Source organism: Micromys minutus (assembly GCF_963924665.1).
Source record: "Micromys minutus genome assembly, chromosome: 22".
Classification (NCBI taxonomy): Eukaryota; Metazoa; Chordata; class Mammalia; order Rodentia; family Muridae; genus Micromys; species Micromys minutus.
In genome coordinates, this window is record NC_137957.1 from 24,962,288 (window position 1) to 24,986,120 (window position 23,833).

General features: G+C 36.2%; 1 protein-coding gene across 12 annotated transcripts in view; it reads right to left on the minus strand.

The window, feature by feature from the left end:
* The window catches only part of PPP1R12A (protein phosphatase 1 regulatory subunit 12A), a gene marked incomplete at its 3' end in the record, with an annotated part of 99,433 nt that overhangs the window by 27,376 nt on the left and 48,224 nt on the right, over window positions 1–23,833 (minus strand). For 6 of the 12 annotated variants that reach the window (XM_080935674.1, XM_080935676.1, XM_080935679.1 and 3 more), the window contains exons 4-11: window positions 18,190–18,349; window positions 15,041–15,185; window positions 9,887–9,961; window positions 9,214–9,302; window positions 8,938–9,095; window positions 7,141–7,265; window positions 2,383–2,496; window positions 1,798–2,013 (exon numbers count right to left, since the gene is read on the minus strand). In XM_080935674.1, coding sequence (XP_080791800.1) covers window positions 1,798–2,013; window positions 2,383–2,496; window positions 7,141–7,265; window positions 8,938–9,095; window positions 9,214–9,302; window positions 9,887–9,961; window positions 15,041–15,185; window positions 18,190–18,349 — 1,082 coding nt within the window. Of the gene's footprint in view, window positions 1–1,797; window positions 2,014–2,382; window positions 2,497–7,140; window positions 7,266–8,937; window positions 9,096–9,213; window positions 9,303–9,886; window positions 9,962–15,040; window positions 15,186–16,023; window positions 16,281–18,189; window positions 18,350–23,833 lie in introns of those variants that run through there. The other 6 variants (XM_080935673.1, XM_080935671.1, XM_080935672.1 and 3 more) reach the window with 2 other exon arrangements.

Below are 23,833 nucleotides of genomic sequence, written 5' to 3' on the forward strand. Positions count from 1 at the left end.
TGATAAAAATATGAAGAAAATACTACTCAGCTATTAGAAACAATGACTTTATGAAATTCCTAAGAAAATGGCTGCATCTAGAGAATATCATCCTGAGTGAGATAACCCAGTCACAAAAGAACGACATAATATGCAGTCACTGATAATTGGATACTAACCCCAGAAAGGCTCTGAACACCCCAGAAACAACTCACAGACCATATGAAGCTCCAAAAAAAAAAAAAAAAAAAGCCCAGAAAGCAAAAGCCTCAATCCTTCTTAGGAAGAAAAAAAAATTGCACCCTCTCAGAGTGGGGTACACCGAGGCCTTAAATCATTAATAATTCAAGAGCTAAGAAGATAGCCTTGTGGCAATTTTTGGTAGTTAAAAATCATTATGTTTAATCTTTACACACCATAAAAACTTTGACTATTTCTATGTTACATTTTGTTTTACATGTACTTTTTGGTCTTTGTAAATAGTAAGATTTCAATGCATACTATCAAACCTTTAAAAAAATCAAGTACTGACAAAATATATTCATATATAAAAAAAAAGAAAATATGAGGAAAATGTTTTAATGATGTATACTTATATGACCACACAGTTTATTGTGCAGTATTTTCCTAGTCTAGTTCCTAAACTTTAATAGTCATACAAATCAATGAGGTCCTATAAAGGCAACGGCGAGTAGGCAGCTCAACCAGTTCTCTTCCATTCTCCTTAGGCTAAAATTAGAAATTACTTAATGAAAAAAAGAAAAACCCTATATTAATGACATTTTCTAAGCCATAATAAGTTAAAATACATTTATTTCTTTTGAAGAAATAAGGTTCAAATATAGTTCAACAAGGAGTCACTTAGTTATATAAGGTGTTTACAACTATGACAATGCATGTTTCAAAATGTTAATATATTCTAAATGAACGTAATCTAAATCGTATTACTTCGATATGTAGCTGAGAGAATGTAGCACTAGCAACACTGTCACACTGCCAAAATACATGGAAAAGGGGCAACAGAGTTATAAGGAAGCAAAAACATTAAAGTGAGTGAAAAGAACTTCATATTAGAATGTCTAATGCAAGGCGACACTCAAGAGGAAAAGAACTGTATTGGAAAACTTAGGAAGCCTAATCAAAGACAATTCACTAAGAGAGCAATTTTGACTGTACCCATCTGATGCAATATAAACTACATCAAAATGTAGTCCAACCACTTATTAAGACAAAGATACTTGTATAAGATAAAAAGGCTGGCCTGGTAAAATAATAATTGAATTTAACTTGACCATGCTTACATGCTAGAAAAAAATTTGCATTCCTTAACTCCAGGAAACTTATTTAATAATAAACAAAATAAGCCTATTCATTCTTTAGTGCATTCTATTCAAAAAGCATGGTTTGGAGGGCTAAGAGATGGCTCAATGGTAAAGAACTTGCAGAGGAACTAGACTTGGTTCCTAGCACCCACATAGCTGACCCACAACCATCTGTCACTCCAGTCCCAGGAAATGCAACATCCTCTTCTGACTTCTGTGAGTATCAGGCACTCATCCATATACACAGGCAAAACATTCATGTGTACCAAATAAATAAATAAATACTTAGGATTCTCCCCAAATTTCTTGTTTTAAGCAAATACAACTGTCCTCGCAGGTACTCACATGACAGAAACATTCTACATTATAAAGTTAGTGAGTTAAGATGATACCTAGGATCTAATGGTGCTAACTAAAACATCTATCAAATCTGCAGATATGATGTACCTGGAAAAGCAGTTAAGCTTTGTTGAAACCAGATTATGAAACAGATTACCTTTTCTTTATTATCCAAAGAGGATGAGAGTCTTGGACTTGAAGCTGAACGTATCACACCTGCAGTGTCTTTCTCCTTCTGGGCTTCTTTAGATGCAGTGATTTCAGCCAGGGCACCATAACTGCCAGTCTTTCTAAGTCCTAACCTCCAGGAGGCAGGAGACTCATCTTTTCTTTCTTCTTCTTTGGGAGAAATTTTTGTAGTTGATGTAGGAAACTGTTTTTATTTTGAAAAAAAACAAAAACAAGTTATCAAAACCAATCATTCCTTAACTTGGAAATAATTAATTTACAGATAATGTCTAAAATTTTAAGTGATAGTTTCAAGAGAAAACACATTTACAAAGGTTAATGTCGTAAGAAATATAAAACTCTAATCCTTAAGAAGTAAATAGACTGCCTTTCTAGGGTTAGCTTTATAAACACACACTACACACTTCATGTCACACAGAAAATTATGATGCAGATATAGAGAAAAAATGAGCACACTGTAAGGACTTAAACCATGCATCTTTGGAACCAACACTCATATGAAGCTTGTTATGCCGTAACCCAATATACATTCTTGCACATAGAAATGCCTCACCATGGATTTTTCGCCCTTACTGGGCACCAGCACAATGCCAGTTTTGCGCAAGCCCTGCCTCCATGATGCAGGATCTACTGACTCCACAGGCATGAGAGAAGCAATGAAATCAAACTAAAGCCAATTAAAATAAGACAGGTCAAGAGATACAGATTGAAGTATAAAAACAGAAAAGGGAGGTTAAAAGAAAAAAAAAAAAGAACCACATTTCCCCCTATAGTTCAACTTTATAATAAACTAACATCCAATAACTGTGTGATGGTCTAACCTTTGAAGTCACAAAAACAAGTCCTACTTTTATCAAGAGGTAATTGGGAAGAATCGAATAAAGGAAACTCTAACCCAGTTAACGGTACACAGAGCAATACAGCTTGTGAGAGAAAAATTACAACATATAAATGTTTTCAGTGATTTACACATCCTAGGTGAAAATTTACTGTTAAATTTTCCTAATAAATATTAATTTCTACATTTTAGTTAAAATGTATTTTTAATGCATAAACAATTACTCTACTTTCCAGATTTTTCAGCAATATATTAGTTAACATCCTTAATACATTAATTATTATCCTTAAATAATTCATTTTACCAACTTCACCTTCTCAATTTCAGAATTTTAATGTTCAATGAGCAGAGAGGGAACTATATTAACTAAATATAACATGGTATTATTAATTAAAAAGAAAAACCTTTTGCATGCATGGTCAAAAACTGCTAAACCAGCAGGTTACCAGAACTTTAGTTACAGTGCCATGGTACTAGGGGACCATTTCTTTACAATACTTCTGGTATCTTGTAATTCATTTTTATCAACAGTCTACTTAGTTCACACGTCCCTGAATGCATACTGAATTATTTCAGGATGTCAAGCAACGTAACAAGAATTCTACATAAGGCACCATCATCTTATTGTACGTAAATATTTAATCTGTCCTCCCCATGGTTCTTTTTTAAAACAGTGTCTCAGGACTCTTATATTTGGCCACAAATAGCTATGCATTTTGGCAACACTCATGCATGCCAAGCTCTACTATGGGCTTTGTAAAACATAGATCATAAGTGAAGGAACATGCTTTTGTTTTAACAAAAGTTTATTTAGGGGCAATGAAATTTGAATGTGTCAGAAAATAGCATATTATGTATTTTCCCAAGCATTTAAAAATATTAAAAACATTCTTTGATGATTTGCTATGTAAAAATGGTTATATTTTGTGAACCCCTGCTTCAACTGCATCTCCTGCAAAATGAAATGTTTTTCCACTGTGACAAAGCAGGTAACATTTACTTGTATAGCAGAGGCCAACATGTAAAAACTGTCTGCTCCTGTCCAGCTCTAAGCTAAGTTCTTTGTATAAGCTATCTTACAGATAGATGTAGAACTTTCTTTGTATAAGCTATCTTACTATTGCTCTTAGACTTGACTCAACCAGAGCAGTAATACCAGTTTTTAAAATGACACTGCTATATTTTAGCAGATTATAAACTCACATTTTATACATCAAGGATTTAGATCCAAGTACTGGTCGAGATGTAATAGTACCTTTCATTTTGACTTGGTACATGAGGAAACCTACTAATACTTAAACTGTAACTCTTTACTTGAACATTTTCTTCTTTTGCTTTTACATTAGGATACCATATCTACACTACCTCACTCTTCAGACCCCTTCTGCTTCTTTCTGGAGAACAACCTGCCTTTGCTTACTCTTTCAATGCAGGTACTCCAAGTCTATTCCCTGATATGCCACCTTTCTTTTTCTGCCACGGATTGAGAGTTTTCTCTTTCAAGCTAAATATTAAATTTATTCTAAAATTTCTTATTTTCTACTCTAGTCCAACTCTTAAATTATTAGTCTTAAATTTCTTAATTTAAAATCTCTCTCTCTCTCTCTCTCTCTCTCTGTGTGTGTGTGTGTGTGTGTGTGTATGTGTGTGTGTGTGTGTGGAGAGTGAAATGGGAAGAGGTTTGTGGCTAAGCTGTACTCCTAGACCAAGCTGATGGTTTCAATCATAAGATCCCCAAAGATTATCACCTTGGTATTATTCATTTTCTTTTTCTCTTTTAGTTTAGGTTTAAAACTTAAGGCAAGAAAACTGAACACATCTATCCTTAGCTACATTAACCTTGTACTAAAGGAATACAAGTGGCATGTAATGCCCTGCTATGTGCTTCCATCTGTGAACTAGTCCCTGCATTGCACAAAAACCCACAGTCTGAGCTCCGACAGACAAGGCTGGACAGCCTTAGATAATACTAAAAGCTGATACTCATTTGAAACCTAAATTAGTACTCTGCTGAACATCTTTAATATGTAATTGTAAACTCATTCATAACTAAATTTGAATTTGCTAAGTCTCTCTTAATGTTTATAGGCAAACCCTTAAAAAAACACTTAAAACACTAAATGCTAAATTAAAATAATAAATTTTAATATATGATAAATAATAAAAAATATAATAATAAAAAATAACTTAAAATCTAAATATTGCTATATATACTTATAAGTTATATCATACTGTAAGACTCTTTTATCAGCAAAAATAATTCGGATTTTGAGTACCTAATGTCTTTAGTTTTGACAAAATTGATTATAAAATCTTAAGAATTTGAACTCAAAATATGATCTTCAAGGAAGTCACATGATGGCTGAATTCTGAGAACAGAGATTTTCCAAATACACAAATTACAGAAGTAGATGTATATGTTTAATTCAGTTTAATTACAGAATCAGGACTAAGATTTGGATTAAGTTTTTTTTTCTCTACAGGAATATTACTACTCAACTGAACACTGTACAAATGACTTCAGCCATTGACTGGGTCTCAGCTGAGTAGTAATCTAAGTCTAAGGCTATGATTAAGAAGAAGAAAACCAAACACAAGAAGTCCACTGCAAGATTTTTTACATCTTTATGAAAGGAACTGCTGAGTCAAATAATCAAAGAGAGTGCTGGTTTTTTGCCCAGGTATTAGATGGGACTTATGAGAACTTGAAATTAACCTATGATCTTAAGAGATAATAAATCAAGAGCTAAATGAGAGACACAAATTTAGTATTGACGAAGAGTGCATGATAGTTCTAAAAGTAAAACAGAATATAAATATAGTTTTGATAAACGTTGCTAGTGCTGGTTATAACATGACAAGTCTTTAAAATGCTACAACAGTTTAAGAGCATTTCATGTCAAGCATATATAACTAGTCATAAGAACATGAATTCTAGAACAGTAAATGAAGGAACTCATTTCAATAACTTTCTGATGTTCAAACTACGCACAGTGACATCCATGTATTTCTAGCATCAAAAATTTATGCTTTTTCCCTGAGCCTTTTCTTAGGTTGAGCTTTATTTATTTTTTTGCTAGTATAGGGGATTGAACCCACAATTTTTTGAATCCCGAACAAATACTCTATAACTGAGTTATAGTCCCATATCTCAGAGTTTTAGGGGTTATACTGACTGTGCAGATTAAAAAAAACTCCCCCCCCTCTCTGTGTATATATATATAATTAAAACAACATTTTAGCCAACTTGCACATGACAATATGAAGTAGAAACACAGTGGGGAATTAAAGTCAGTCTCAAATCCCTTCAATCTAAACACTGTTAGATATGCAACAGAGATACAACCAAACAGCACATCCAATTTCTACGTGGAATGTGGTTTGAAAACACAAATATCAATAAAAGCACAATGAAACACAATCTGAAAAGCCTGTGCACATACACATATACTAATTAGCATAGACTAAGTGACTATTGTGTAGACACAGTATATACTATATCACAGTTAACTCTCCTAAGCCTGACGGTTTTACTATGGAAGGAGGGATAATGCATTTGTACCCAGGAGATACACACTGACATAGTCAGGACGACGTTTAATGGTAACTGCAATGTATTTTTAAACATTCTGGAGAAAAAAAACCAATGTCTACATATTCAGAAAGGCACAAGTGAGCTCACTGAAGGTAAGTCAGGCTACAGAGGAGGTTATGAAGGTTAAGAAAAGCAAAGCAAAAAGTTCTTCACTGTGCTTGAGAAAGAGCAGAGCACCACTAGGAAACCCAGCTCGGGGGAGAATGGAGGGAGACGGAGGAAGCAAAGTCAGCGTACGCGACTTCCATCCTGTTATGCTCTGCCTCTCAACCAATTTGTACAGCAGGACTTTTATTTATCTCTGTTCTGTTTGGTAGGAAAGACAATAATTTGCCCAAAACAGCTAACACGGGGAGAGGGCTGGTATTCTAACATGCTTTCACAGGGTCCGACAGAGGCATGCCAGGCACATTGTACAAAATGGGGGAAAAAAAATCTAGATTATTGTTTTTCCCCTGGCTTGTAAGCCTCCACTGACTTTCCATACTGTACTTTGTGAAGTGAGAAATTACCAGCATACACTTCTTGTTAAAAGAGACAAAGAATACAAAAACGTAAGTTTCCCAAAATAAAAGCCTAAACACTACTGTAACCACCAATTTTAATATTATAGAAGCTTTTGATTTCCTGCCATACTTTAATTAACAACTAACATTTATTAACTATTCATTATAACATCAAATTACTATCAATTGTAAAAGGCAAAAAGGACACTGTACCATGGTATAGAGAAATTTATAAATTAAGAGCAGAAAAATATGGTATGTTTTGAAAACAACTATAAACCCTGAGAACCACGTTCTCATAATTCTAATCAGTTAGTACAAATGATACTTGGGCAGAATGCATATATGTTTAATAACAGAATTTTGGCTTACCTTTTTAATAGGTGATGTAGGAGTCCCCTGGTTGGAAGACGAAGTAGGGGTTGTAACAGCTGCAGGGGCTGCTTGAGTGCTGGAAGTGTGAGCATTAGTTACAGAAGCCATGGGTTTTGTCTTATCTATTCAAAACAAAACAAAACAAAACAAAAATTTACCAGTTGAGATTCTACAGAAATCTGGCTTCCGTGGCTCTTTCCTTTCGCAAACAGATTTTTTACAAATATGTTTGAGTATATGTTCCGCTGTGCAGAGGCCCAAAGCCAACACCATGCAACGTTTCTCAGTGAACCTGAAGTCTACCAACTCCAGCTAGTCTGCCCTAGGGGTTCCCTGGAGACTGGCATCCCAAGGAGCCACAATGCTTGCCTGGCTTTTCTGCCATGGGTTGTAGAGCTCTAAAGCCCAGTATTCTCACTTTTATCTGCTGAGCTACTTCTTTAGCCCAACCGGTAGGATTTAAAAGGAATGTCTAGGAATCTGTCTTTATGTATGCTCAACTTTTAATAACCTTAAAAACAAAACAAAACCCAAAACCCATGTGAGAGTGAAGGGTACAGATAGAACCCAACTTCTATAACTCTTGAAACTAGAGGATGAAATCTTAACTCACATTTCAATTTTGAAATGTGCTTAGAAATATAAAAAGCCTACAATAGTCATGGATTTTCTAAAGTACTGAGTAACTACTATTAAAGGCCATTATTCCAAGAAATTAAAAAAAAATACTTCTGACAACAATTAACTTATAGTCATGTCAATATGGCTAAGTGTTCCAAAGAGTATGACTTTCTTGCTTCTAAGAAATTTGAAGTGAAATATGAACAATTTCATTTTTCTAGAAATAATCTACTTAACTAATAGGGTATCACTGCAAAAAAAAAAAAAAAACAAAAAAACAAACAAACCAAAAACAAAACAAAACAAAAAAAACAAAAAACCAAAAACAACAACAAAAAAACAAAACCAAAACCAAAAAAACCAAACCAAAATCCATTGTCACTATATTTGCAGCACTGTTGTAGGCACTGGGGGTAAATGAACCAGTGCAAAAAGTGTCAAACATCTTAACTGCATCAAGTTTCCATTCTAGGACAAGTAATAAACTCACGTACAATCCAGCTCATTAAGCAAATATCAATATTATGACTCCTGAACTACAGTATAGCTATTATGTATTACTCGAGTATACTGTATACAAAATAAAATTTATTTGAAAACCCTCATAATTGCCTTTTTGGAAGGAAGAAAAGGAAAGCTAAGATATATCTTAAATTTAGTAAAAGAAAAATTTGAAGTATGACTGAGCTTCAAGACCTATTAGAGCTGAAATCTTAGAATATGAGTATTTATTGTACTGTATACTTTGCAGTATCTTCAACTATCTTAAAACAAACAAATGACTCCACAGCCTCTCAGGAAAGTAACTTGTCTCAGCAGCCCTCTCCTCCTCTCCTTTACCAAGAGCCAGCCTTCTGGGTCAGTAAATCACAGTAATCAGTAGATGTGTTCTTGAGCTGCTGGGTACCCCCCCAAACACTATCTGCACAATGCTATAGGAGTCCTAGCACATTCTGATAAACCTCTGTACCTTCTTCAAATCTAAACACACGATGGCAAGAAGCAGGTGAGCCCCAGCCTCCCGACAAGTAGACAGCAATAAACTTACAGGTCACCACTCAACAGGTATTAAGTAGCGAATCTGTACCAAAGCTTAAAGCTGAAGCCTATTCTTCCCTTACTTCAAACTACAAGAACAGTATAATTACGACTAATGCACTCTTCCAATCTTACCTGTCTCCGCTTCCGACTCAGAGTCATCCTCCTCGTCCTCCTCACTGGAGCAGCTTGACTCATCCTTCTTGCCTTCCTCCTCCTCATCAGCCTTTTCTTGTTCCAGAGACTCAATTCGAGATGCATTTTTCTCTGGCTCAATAATCAATGTTTCCTTGCTGTGAAAGAAACGCATCTGATTTAAAAATGATTTCCTCAGACCCACTAAAGTGGTCCCAGTGGCCATTGTGTTAACCCATTCCTAACAGTATTGAAACTTGCTTATAGTTTACTTACTTTTTAAAAGTCTTCTGTGGTTGATTATTTTCCATATTTGCTGTTGATTCAATAAGTGGAGATTTCTTATCCCGTTTTTCACTATGAAGCTTTATCCACAATTATGTAAAGAAAAAAGAAAGGCAACATGAATTAGCAAAGTACAAAGTATAAAGAGAACAAAGTTTTTAAAAATGACATTATAGAAAGACCTAAATTTTAGCTGCAAAAGAAACGTGTGAAGAATACTTGGCAATTTAGAAACAACCCCACAATCCAGTAATTCTACGTCAATAAGGAGAAAAGTGTAACTTCAGTTCACAAACAAGTCAGGGCCCACTGTCTACTTATGGTGGCTGTTGATAGTATCTTATGTGGAATCTGTTTTCTAGTAATGAAATCCCTTATTTGTTTGGGCCTGTTATTATAAACTTAAGAGTTTACTGCAACACCTTTAAGCATGTTGTCTTAGGAAATTGAAAAAACATGCTAAGAGTATTCAAGTTTTTAAAAAGCAAGACACAGAAATAGGCAACCAAGATTATGAGTGAGCCCCCCCCCCCACAAGCCCTCTGTCATGATGTTTGATTACTAAGAGTAAGCAATAAGAAACATCACCAGAACACTGCAAGTGCTCTGAATGCAAAGCTATGGAGAATTTATTAATATAAGCATTTTTAGTAACAAAACATACCAGATTTTGCTTTTTTTGCAACTCCTCTAGATATCCTAAAATGTCTTCATCTGCTACATCAAAGGCTGTTTGGCCCTAGACAGGAAACAAAAAGTAATAACAGTAAAATAGTCAATATCCCATAAAATGATATAAACAACTCTTACTTATTACATAGGTTTCTAGGTAAGTGTGTGTACAATCACACATTCGTGTTTGTTCAGTTATATATGTATCTGTTTGAACGTGCCAAGATTGCTGCAGGGCAATCTCACATCTGTCCCCAATCTCTGTCTCACAGACAGGGTATCTTCTGGACATAAAGCACAGCTACCACACCCAGTTTTTCATGTGTTCTTGGAACTGAACTCAGATCACAACACTTGGAAGGCAAGCACTGCACTGACTAAGGCCTCTCTCCAGCTGAGAATATCTGATGAAAGTTAGTGACAGACTACACAGTACTCCAAGGACACATGAGAAACTCACATGAGAACAGTAGCACAGAATACCTTCCATATACTTTAGAACCAGAATGAGTCTGTGTTGTTTTGAGAGTATTAACAGCTGCAACTCGATCACCACAATTTAGAAGAAAAATTCCACCACCCTCAAAAGAATAAGCTTATCCTTTATTCTCTTCTATCATTTTCCCATTTCTCCTAACCCAAGGCAACTACTAACCTACCTTGTATCTATATATTTGCTGATGAAACACTCAACATGAATCCAACCGTACAATACTCTTCAGACACCCTTGATAGGCTTCCTTTACTTCAGAAGCTTCAAGATTAATCTATGTAATGACATGTATGCCTATTTCACTCCTTTACTGGAACATACAATGCCATGAATGTGTTTTTGCTCATCTAAATCAACAACTGGACCTGTGCTCTGGTCTTCTGTCTAACATAGGCACTGCTATGGTTTCAGAGCAGGGTTACTCCTGCAGAGAATCCAAGTTCAGTTCATTGCATTCACACTCGGTGACTTCCTATAACTCCAGTGCTCAGGGATCTGCTGCCCGTAGTCTACACTCAAGTGCAGCTGCACTCACTGCACACACTCACACACATAAATATACAAATTAAAATAATACAAGTAAAAGAAGCACCACCATGAACACTGTCGCACAAATTGTTTTGTTTGTGGCGATTTTTATGTTTAAACTGGAATAATGCAGTAACTAGGTTTCGAGGTCTTTTACCTTATTTCTAAAACTCGATTAAAGATGTGTGGATACATGTAGGTGTACGTGCATACACAGCAGTCTCAAATAATGCTTAGTTTTAAACATTACTTTAAAAGAGCATTTATCCAACTAATTCTATTCCCCATAAAATTCATCATTTTAAAGTGTGCTTCCTCTAACCCAACCACGGTTAAAGCTTTAACACCTCTCTTGCCTCATTTCAGCCTTTAAAAGCTAAGAATTAAACTGAGTTAAAAAGAAAAAAAAAAAAAAAACACTGATTCAGAATTTTCACATAGTATGTTAATTTCAGTTTTGGTATATTGTAGTTCTTATACAGTTAATTCTAAAATTTTAGAAACTCTATTTTAATGCGGCTTGTATTTAAAATCATGTTATTACAGACTCAAGATCATGCTCTTATGTTCAAATAATTCAATTATTCCTTAAAAATTTACCAGCTCTTACGAATAAAATACCATCATGAATTTTTGAATTGTAATTAGATTTCTGTAGCAATTAAATGAAAAAGGGTTCTTTAAATAACCAAGGAATTTTTCTTTTTAATAGTTAGAAATGGGGTTCCCTTGCTAACCTTTCTTTTCATTTTCTCCCTTTATTAATGACTCTACTTTGCAAACAGCAGCTGATAGAGAATGAAAACTCACATAAAATGTGGGCTATAAATAGAAAATTTCCAATTTAAGCTGCACAGCTCCACCACCCAGCAACATGTACCAATCACATAACCATGACTTTCCTTCAAGCTGTAAGACACCAAGAAACTGAATGAGACACTGAACACTGTACGACCTGCAACTGTTGTTGTGCGCCTTTGGCTTTACTACTGAAACACAAGTGCAGGAGAGCAGCTTAGTCAGGTAAAGCAGCTGTAAACAGCCAAGGACAGCAATGGAATACTGAAAAGTAGGAGCTAGTGTTAAATCAAAGGAACAGATTAAGCTGGTTGAAAATCATTTCCATATACCCACTAATCAGCAAAGCCAGAGATCTATCAAGGGCATGGCTCGAATCTACTTCATCTCTCCACTTCTTTCTCACCCGTTTTAAATGAATTACGTTTGCAGACCTAATTTCTTTTAGTTTTTAGTGGGACTACTAGTGAAGTTAGTCAGTACAAAAGTGATGATGATTTTCCCTGTTGAGACGGGAAAGGCTGAGTGCACAACTGGCTAGAGAAAGGGGAGGGAAGACACTATCTAAGTCTATACTGCTGGAGCGGATAGTCTGATTTCATAGCAAGAAAGGGTGAGTGAAGTTAGGTAGCACCATGACAGAAAACAAACACCTGTGCTCGCTACTGGCAGAGACATTTAACCTGCAGGACATCAAGATAATAACTTATGTTATCATTATGTTATCTAATCATTGTGCACTGATAGAAATTCCACAAGAAAAGTATTATCCTTGATATTAAAGAAGAGATAATAGGTACATTCTTGTAAAAATATTTTAATAAGCCAAAAAAGCAAAATAAAAGCTTTTGTATTTAAAATCAATATTAAGAGCTAAAACGATAATAAATTTACAGTTTGCTGACAAGGTAAAAAGTTGAGAAAAAAATTCTATTTAATTTTAGAACATTAACTTCCATGTAGGAATTGTTATTGATGTTTTATACATTTTTATATTAATATTATTTCTACATATCATATTTTCCTTTAAAAAAATCAATGTGTATGGTTTGAACATGAGTATGCATGTTGGCATATGTGGAGGCCCTAACCACTGTTTTTGACTGGTAATTCATGTAAATGCTCATAGTACTTTAAGAACATTTACTTCCTGCTTTCAGAGTCTTAGTTAAAAGAGTACTAATGAAAGGGACCTGCTGAGATGACTCAGAGGTTAAGACCACTGACTGATCTATTGGGAACACACACGGTGACTCACAACTAGACAGCTCCAGTTCTAGAAGGCCCAACTATTCTTTTGGTCTCCTTGGGCTCTGTTCATACATGTTTGTACAGACATACATGCAGCAAAACACCCACTTATATAAAAGTAATTGTTTAAGAAGCAGCAACAAAAGAATGAAATAACATGATAAATTCATGTAAGTGATTTACACAATTGGCACCTAATTAAGCGTAAGGTTCACCTCTATAATCCTGACATTACAACGTCTCTGGCAGAAGAAAGGTCAGCCTGGACACAGAGTGAGTGGAAGATAGTGTTGAACTATTATAGAAAGCACTTTCATAAAAAGAAGGTTCTGGATTGGTGTCACATGCCTTTAATCCTAGAACTTGGGATGCAGAGCCAGGCAGATTTCCATGAGCTCAAGCCTATCCTGGTCTACACAGTGAGGCTATGTAGAGACCCTGGTTAAAGTGGAGCGGGGGTTCGGGCAAACAGATAAACTATGACATACTATTTTTAAGTCCAATCAGTAAAATCAGAGAGGACTGATTAGTGAGATGGTTCAGTAGTTAAAAGTACTTGTTGCCTTTGTAGAGGACCTCACTTCCAGTCCAGCATCGATATGGTGGCTCACAACTCTAATTTCAGAAGATCTGACATTTTCAGACCTGTGCAGGCACCAGGCATATGTATGGTGTAAATACATACATATATGCAGGCAAAACATTTTACTCACAAAGGAAAGGTATGCAATTATTGAATTTCTTAATAAAGGAACTTAAAAACTATGATTAAATACAGCACAAAAGCATTTAGAATTTACCTTATGTCTATTATAATGTTTATAAAGTCCTACATTTTAAAAAATTATATTTAAAGGTTTAGATATTTTATAAAAGAAATATTTATATTTTATACAGAATGTGACACACAGATCTCAAAGTCATTTACAGAGCCATTAACAGGAATGCAAGATAAAAGTTCATGCTGACAAAAGAATCTGCTCTAATACTAATAAGAAAACTCAAATTTATGAAAGAAGATTTTATTTTTCTGTCTCCCAGTACATAATTATGAATAAATGTAGGCCAAAGGCAAAATTAAGTAGTTTTTCTCATACAGATTAAGTATTACATATGTCTAAGAAGACCATCAATCCAGCCAGTGTGTGTTCATAATAAGAAGTTATTTTTTCTTTTTGGAAAACTATTTCAATTCATTAAAAAAGCACAAAAAACCCAAGAGGTGACGAGGTGGCCTGTGAAGATACTGAAGAAGGCTGGAATGCAGAGCAGAGGTCAGATGGTAATGGACAGGACGCACACTTTAGCTTTCAACTGTGAGCATATGAAACCTGTGTACCAACATGAGCAGGAGACTAAGTAGCAATCCTGGTAAAAGGATACTGTTTGAAAGGGAAAAGTCATCTAAAAAATTTGGTAACTTGATTCTATAAAAATATGGTATATAGCATGTATTTCTCCCCTCATTTCCTTTATCCAATTATGGATCATTAAGTAAATAATTTACTCATTCAATTTTCTTGTAAATGCTGAGCCTCAACAATCTTGTTTCACTATCTGCTGTCTCTTTACTACTTTGTACAGGCTGTAAGATTATCATCATCAGCAGGTAGTGTATGGAGAGCCTGTAATTTCAGTACTTGGGAGTTGGAAGCAGAAGAATCAATATAAACGTCAGCTACATACAGAAGTCAAGGTCAGCTTTCTATTAAACACTGTCTCAAAACAAACAGCAGACCAGCAAATGAGCCCAAGCCCTAAAGACTATCAGCCAAAGAGAATCAGAAACACCCTGGCACACCGTTCCAGCTTCTACTGATGGCAGCAAGCATTTACAGAGACACGAAATTTCTTCATTTATGTGCACCTAAAAATACAGTAGCTATGCAAGTATTCAAATGTTCTGTGCAAGTACAATTACTCAAAGGATCCCAACTGATTTCTGCAGAACAGAATCATAAACAACTCATTTGAAAGCTGAAACAAGTTAAAAATTAGTTGAGTGAATTTATGATGGACAACAGATAGAGACCATGTAATTCCCATCTCTGGTGTTAGTATGTTTAAAAGGCCTACCACTTTGTTGACCGTCTCCATATCACACAGACTGTCCACTAAAATCCGACATGCTTCTTCTTTACCCCAATGGGCTGCAGCATGAAGAGGTGTCCAGCCATCATAGTCTTTAATATTAACATCATAGCCTGCCTGTATTAAAAGTCTAAAGAAATTACAGTGAATTAGATAATCATTCGAAATCTAGAAATTAACAAACATGATCAGTAGTCTTCTACCATGCAATTTTAACCACAAATTTGCATTTAATTCTTTTGAGAGGTCCAATTCCTCCTCCTCTTAATGAATTAACTAGGGCAAGTAGCAAGTAATCTACAGAAGACACTTTTAAGTTATCGCCACAATAGGGAGCTTTTAATTAATTTCTAATGATCCTAACTTATATACAGTTTGATGTGACACCAATTAATTTTTGTTAGTAACACTTGCAAGTAAAAATTTTCATGGGAAAGCCCAGTTTTAAAGTAAGATTAAGCACAATGGGTCAATCTGTATATAAAGCTTATTTACTGCAAGAGCTATCTTTAGATGTCCAGATGATATATCATCTCAGGCCAAATGTGGCCTAAAAATATGCCAGAATCCAAGAAGCTTATTTTGTGATATTTGGTTACCTCGTACTTGAGGAAATGGTTTATAGAAGTTTTGGGAACCTTTATGATCGTTACAAAAAAATTTCAAAAGAAACCGATAATCTGATGGTTAGAAACAAACAAAGCAAAACACATATTTCAAGGGCATTGACTCATATATTTTGCAGCAGTAGAAAGCAGGTATTCAAATCATCAACAAGCTATAAAATAGAAATAAACTTTAATACTAAGCAAAGTTATATAAATTAGCATGCCTTTCTAACTGCATACTGACACCAACTTTTATTTTACTCAAAGATTATGTTCTCATAATGAACCTATAAATTACACATAGCACAGCCCACACACAGGCAAACGATGCTTTACATCAGAAATCTGCAATACTTTTACCTGACTGTCCAAGATGGTGAACTTGAGAAGGTCTTCTTACCTACAGGAGGTGGTAGTGACAGCTAATATACAATCACCTCTATTTGTTTACTGTTAAGAAGTGATGGTTGTGTGTGAATGTTCATATCTGTAATCACTGCACTTAGGTGGCTGAGGCAGGATGACTGCTGCCAGCCTGGGTTAGAGTCAGACTTTGTAAAACAGGTCAAAACATAAGAAACAGTAATCAGCCTATCCATTAATAATATCTAGGTACACCCGCTATTTATAAACCTAGCTTAGTCACAGAGCTATACTGAATACTTGCTTCAATAAAAATACTCTCTAGCTCAACTACAGTACTACTGAATCAGCATATCCAGGCTCTGTCCATAAATATATTTTGTTGGTTTTGAGACTGTCTTTCCATGCCAATGGTGAACCTGCCTTAGGAGGGAACCTGCTGTAGAGGGAATGCAGGCATGTACCACTATGCCAGCTATCTATACCAACCATCCCTCATCTTATATACAGGGTAATTGCACAAAAATAATCTTTATCATAATCCTATATGTTGCTTATAATATTGCCTGGAACTTGTCTACAGACTAGTATTTAAAAGCAATGATCTAAAGAACAGGCTAATTTGGGCTAACAAATGTAAACCCAAAGGTTTATGTTAAAGCAGATCCCCACTATTATATGCATGATCAGAGATTTCATTAATAGAGCAGATCTCCTGAGCAACATATACTTGGGAGTATATGCAGAGGGAAGACTTAAACAGGAATATACATCTTCTTCAACAAACACATTCCTTTAAGTACGCTAGGTCCTATGAGGACACTCAAGAGAAATAAAAAGAAAGAAGAAAGGAAGGACAGGAAGAGCGCTCCACTCAAGGAGTGTCTGATGGAGACAATGAGAGGCAGCAGCCCGCAGACAGGTCTATGGTGTTACAACGCTGTAGAGGAGGAAATGAAGTGTGTACAGGTGACAGGAGGAAAGGCAGAGGACTTCATCTGGAACAGGTTTCTGCCTTTCACTCACTCTATTTATCTAAGTACCAAACACACACACATACTGATACACACAGAATGTAAAAGGTCATCTTCCCACGATGAATATCAATAATTAGTTTACTTTACTAAGCTAACAATACTATAGATTTTGATAACTCCAGGAAGAGATATTTCATTACAAACCAAATTTTTAAAAATGGTATCTATTCTTCACTTGATTGCTGACATTTCATAATAACCCTAGTACTCTTTCTAAGATATATAAGACCATTTCTCACTTATGTTTTAAATGCTACAGAGTCTTCCAAGGAAACTATGTACCATGATTTATTAAGCCATTCTTATTACAAATTATGTTGCCAGCACATACCTTTCTTCTTATGTGTGTATGAGTATCTGTAAAGGAGTTACTAGAGGTACATCTATATCTGCTGAGGTAAATAATAACTGTTACTTGGCTGGTAAGTCACTATAGTCCTATCACTTATTTATGAAGCTGGAAAATATAAACACATTTTAGACTAGAAAGAAATAGGTAGGGATAAGAACACCAATTAAAGCATTTCACCATGAAGAAATACCTACATTACTGAAGGTGAAATTAAATGGTCGGAAAATCTGGGAAGGGTTCCTTTATTATTTCTAATGAGAGGAAGGCCCACACAGGCACATGCGCGTGCACACACACTAACATGAAGGAACTCTGCTGCAAAGAAATTAGCTGATCACTGTACATACTTATATAGTCACAGATGTTTATGGAATACATTTAATATCATAGTATTAGCAATTTGAATCCTAGTGTTTTTATAATATAAAGCAAACTATTTACATAGTGTTTTTATCCTCTGTGTCTAGTCAATATGGGAACTGCTGGTGGCTCTAATAATTATTACTTTGATAGGTAACATAATGGTTTGTTGACACTTAAAGCCATTTTATGAGAAAACTGTAATTGAAACAGAGAGAACACATTCAAAATTTGAGAAAGAACTTTAGAAACCAAATCACTTCTATTCAAGATCACCTTTGCTTTTCTTCTGAGAATAGACGTTTATATAGTCTGCTTCCAACTAGTATCCACATATATTTAAAAAAAAAAAAAAAAGAAGCAACAAAATTAAGAAAAACAAAGTACTGAAACTCCATAAAAAGTAATACATACTTTAAAACTTCTGTATACCCTTTGGCCGCTGCCACGTGGAGTGCTGTGCCTCCAGATTTTGCATGCCGGACGTCACTGATGTGACCACTGTTTAACCACTGCCTCGCGTCTCTAAGCATTATGCGTTCCTCTTCTTTACGAGCTGCTTCTATATCAACACCTTTTGGGAAAAAAGGCAAATAAACATTATTTTCATTTTTCTTACTGGAGAATATTCTCCCCATTTCTACAAAGTGAGAAAAAATTACCAAAAAATTAATGTATAATAAAAGCTAACAAGCCATGGTTTTGGGAAAAAAAAAAAAAACACTTGCTGATTATTTAATAAAGGAACGTGACATACAATAGATATTTCATTAGCCTCCTTAGGCAATTATTTAGCTTTGACCCACAATATTATTTTGGTCATGGCTTGTTCTTTGAGACAGGGTCTCACTGTGTAGCCTCTGCCAGTCTGAACCTAGCTTTGTAAACCACACTGGGCTTGAACTCAGAGTTATCTTTTTTTTTTTTTCTTTTTTTTCTTTTTTTTTTTTTTTTTCAGAGTTATCTTAAATGCTAAGATTAAAGGTGTGTGGATACCACATCCAGTCTGGTTATGTCTTCTGATTACTCTGAGCAGTTACCAAAGTGCACCATCCTTTGGTCAAAATAAAAGATTTTTGAACAATTATTTATGAATAATTCTCATACATTTAAGTATTATTTTATCAAATATCATATATATATAAAAATAATTTTTTTTTTGAGGACAGCGAATGCATCAGGCCCTAAACTGCTTTCTCTTTTTCTCAACGTTTTTCTTTTTTTAGCATACATGGTATTTTCTTCATACAATCAGAACTAAGTCACAGAGAAATTTGTTCATTTCAAAGTATTGTAAGCACTGTCCCTTGGCTAAGGTGATAAAAGCAGGAAAAACACAAAAACAAACAGAATTTTTCCAATTTTCAAAGAGCTCTATATCTTGAGAGGAAAATTAAATTAGTAAAGATAATGGTGAAATTCCTAAATGATCTTATGCTTTTTTTACAGCTTTAATTAATGGTTATTTAATATGAGAGACAAATTACAATGCATTTATAAGCCATTGTACTCCAGAAGACTGAGCTTATAAAAAGTAGATATATTCCCTTATTTGGTACCCCTATCATCGGGCAAGATATAGGAAATAAGCTTAAGCTTGGTAAGCTTAGATAAGCTTAAACTAGGTAAGAAAATAGTTTCTGAGTGAGTGAATAAAGAAATGAGTAAAACATAACAACCCTTTTTATCTCTTTAGCTAATATCTCTCTCACAATCCATATTTATATACCCAACAGTATGGTTTCGACCTTTCCATCTATCTACCCACCATCCTTTCCAATTAGATAATGTACGAAGTGCCTCTTAGGAGTCAGGTGCTTTATGAGAAGTGGAAGCTGCTCTTACAAGGCAGACAATGTTATGTCTGTGAGGAAAACTAAAAAGGGCAAAGGTGACTGAGATTAATGAGGAGCTATTTATTAACTGGTAACGAGTAGTCTCTAATAAATGACATTAAATCAAGAAATAAATCAAGTGATGCCACACCACTGTTTGGAACAATGAGAAGAAAGGCTCTAGGGTGGCAATCTACACAGGATGCTCTCTACAGAAGGAGGACAGTGACTTGCAAGGGCCAATCTCTGTTAATTTAGAAGTATCACTTAGGCTGAGCCATGAAGGTTCAAGATGGCTGCATCAATCTGGGAGATACTGCTTGACCCAACCAGGAGAGAAAGGCTGTTTACTTAACTAGAGGAGTAGGAGGAAAGGCAGTGAACTGGTTCATTCTGGTTGCTTCATGGTACAGCAACAGAATCTGCTATTAGTTTGAATCTAGATTTGAATTCAGATATAGAAGAAAAAGATGTCACACATACACAAAGTAGTAAAATATATTTTAGAAAAGAAATGACTTTATTTGATGTTAGGGCCAAATAAAAGTGTAGGTTTTACTTTTAAATCTAGTGCTAGGTTAGTATCTTGGCCTTGAGGGAGATTTACTTTTAAAGACCTAGTCCTATTCATAGTCCTAATATTCTTAGATCATTTTGTAGGTAAATTTTATATGCACAAGTGTCCTTCCAAATACAAACCGGGTTAGAGACGTAGAAGAACATGAAAAGAGATAATGTAGTGTAACACTGCACCATGTGTATCTCAAACTCAGTGAGGAAAGCTCAGTAACTGCCTGGAACTAACTTCCTGCTTGTCTTACATTTCCAGAGTATCACTGTTTATCCAGCACCTTGGCAGTCACTGTTGTCCTGCTACTGTACGCCTATTCTCCGTTCAGTTAGTTAGCAGATGTGAGGTGCCATCCCCCAGACTGTCTTCTGACAGTTCCTATCACTAGCTCCCTTTGCACTGTACTTTGACCATTCCTTCCTTCTGGTTCAACACCCCACCAGTGCCAACTGAAATAGCCCAAATCTTATGATTTCCCCCTAAACTTTGTCAGTGGGCGACTATCTCATGTAGGTGTAGACTCTGGTGTGAACCATCTCGCCTCTATCCAGGTTCCCAGGTGGACCGTGCTCCATCTAAGCACTTACCTCCTACATGAATCATATCCTTATTTCAACTGCTTAATCAATTACCACTTTCCAGGATACACCTCTTTTTAGAATCTCTTCCACTTTTACCTCATTAATGCATTCAGACTCTTCTGTCAGTGTCCATTAGCTTTATGGCTGTCTTTACAAAGCAATCGTTCCCTTGTTCCAAAGCAGTTTCCTCTGGATTGAGAATCCGAGAGGCTCAGAAGGTAAACAGAATGTCTCATATCTGAGAAAGCAGAAACTTGCAAGACTCTTAAGGTCCTTGCCCATCTTTTCAGGGGTAAACAACTGCTGAGGGCAGAGACTGAACAACTGCGAGAAGAAAGTCCGGGGCCAATGGTGCACCTGACTCCAAGAATTCAGCTTTCTTAATTGTCACCCTTGTTAGGATGGGCTTCTCAGTGACACAACACCCCGGAGTCATTCTTGCTCCTCTTAGCAACTCCTCACCCATCTCCTGTTAGCAAGGCCAGTAAGAGCTCACTGGCTCACCTCTCTGGTGCAGTCAGGGGCTTCCTTTCTAGAGTACACGTTAGTGTGTTACACCTCCCTGTGAATACATTCTTCACTCAACACTCCTTCTGTCTCCAAATCTTGCCAAAACAATTGACGTTTAAGTTATGCTACGAAGGGAACCTTATCTGCTTAAAGAAAGACAAAAAAGAAAAACCCGTCCTATATTTTTATGTGTGTGGATACTTTGCCTGCTCAATTGTATGTGTACCACCTGTGTGATGGGTGGCTGTGGAGGTCAGAAGAGGGTGTTAGAGTCCTAAGAACTGAAGTTACAGATGGTTGTGAGCCACAGTGTGGACACTGGGAACTGAGGCCAGGACCTCAGGAAGAACAGCCAGTGTTCTTAACCACTGAGCCATCTGTCCAGACCTCTCTTTCCTTATTCTTTAAAAAAAAATTTTTAAATGTAACTTACATTTAGTTCAACATTTAAAACAAAACTATCACTAAGTCTTGTAACATGTTACGAGACATGTTTTCACATTTCAGAGCTTTGACAAGCTGACTATTCTGAGATTCTTTGGTTATCAGTTCAACAGGGTAAGGACTAGAAATGAAACCAGACTGACCTTGGATTCACTAGCTGTATGAGAAAGCAATGCAGCTATGCTTGAGATTCATGACAAGAGGTAAGCACAGTGCCTACCTCACAGGGTTATTCTGAAACTAGTCGTCAGGTCTTAGATCAGGAATAAACACAAAGGTGTTGGCAATTAACTGCACTTCTAAAACTCTGACTCTGCTTTTCTTCTATTGACTTATTGGTTAAGAGAAACAAAATCTTATCTATGGAACTGGTCCTTCCCTTATCTGCTGTCATTTTGTCCAAGTAGAAGATAAGACTATGTAGGTTATATTAAAGAGAGTAGACTGACAGCTGTTACAGCAACTTAAAAGTAGTGAATTTACACAAAAAATGCAGTCAAATCTCTCAAGCATAATAAAATAGCTAACATTAAAACAAAACCAAACAAAACAATCTTTGCCAGGTGGTGGTGCTACTTGGGAGGCACTCTAAATTTGAGGACAGCCTACTCTACAGACGGAGTTCCAGGATAGCCAGGGCTACACAGCGGAAACTCTGTCTTACAACAAACCAGACCTGACCAACCAACTAATCAACCTGATCTGTAACCTTCACTGAGAAAAAGAACAAAAATCACAGGAAATACAAAGCAGAAATTCTTTTAGCCGATGTTCAATTATCACTAGTTTTGAAGATAATTTACTTGAATATAATTATTTACTACTCACATACAGTGGATTAAGGGCCTGCACTCGGGGAGCTGAGACAGGAGTGTATAGAATGTGAGGCCAGAATGGGCTACATAGCAAGTGAGACACAGGCCAGCATAAGCAATACAAGATCCCTCTTACAACAATAAAAAGTCAAAGAACTATTTAAAAACTCAAGTGGGGCTGGGGTGGGGGCTCAGCTATTGACGTGGTACTTGGCAATCCTGGTGTTGGGAAGGCAGAGACAAATGGGTCCCTTATTCTCCACAGCCAGTCAACCCAGCTAACCTGTTTGGCCAGTTCAGGTCAACCAAAGACCCTGCCTTAAAAATGACTGACAGTGCGGGAGGGGAGGGGAGGGGAGGGGAAGCAGAGAGCAGGATGTAAAGTGCATATGTAAAAAAAATTAAACTAAAAGAAAAAAAAGATTGACAGTTCCAGAGGTATCACACATGAGGATACACAGGTACCCTTCATACACTGTTACACACAAGGACATATGCATACCCACCCCACACACTTAACATCTTTAAGTTTTGTGTATAAGAATCTATACCAAGGTAAATTGAGCAAGGTATGGTGGTATACCTCAGCACACCTGAAAGCAGCTCTGTTCCGTGAGCAAGCATTCTCTATGACAGCTACTTCTAACTAAGTATCTCCATTTTGTAGCCCCATTCCCCACGACAGAGATACCTCTAACTGCTTATCTCACCTTGTGGCTCTCTCCAAACTCACATACTCAACTACCTGAATGCCAAACAGCAAAACAAAATTAGCACGCACAAATGAATTTCTGTCTTCCTTCAAAACATAACTATCCTCACAGTCCTCTTATCTCAAGGGGGAAAGTTAACCCATTCAATGGGTCATTTAAAGATCTTTGAACTTTGTTTTTCATATCCTACATCTAACTACTCAGTACTACCCTTGTTTAAGGAGACACAGACATGGTGACAAACACTTGCAATCACAGCAGTCAGGAGGCTGAGGCAGCAGGATTGCTGCAAGTTTAAGGCTAGTCTATGATATACAGCAAAAGTCTGTTTCACCTCCCCCATTGCTACAAATGTGTGGACACACACACACACACACACACACACACACACACACACACACACACACCCCTTAATTACTTAACCCACTCCCACTCAGGTCTAAGTCGATCATGTATATTCCTGGCCTAACAACCAGCAACTTTCTGAAAGTCCTATCAGCTTAGTCCTTTGCATGAGCCTGACACAGCTTTCTAAGATTAGAGCCAGGCTCCTTAGGCCCCTGGCCTGCCGTTACTGCCCAACTTCCCC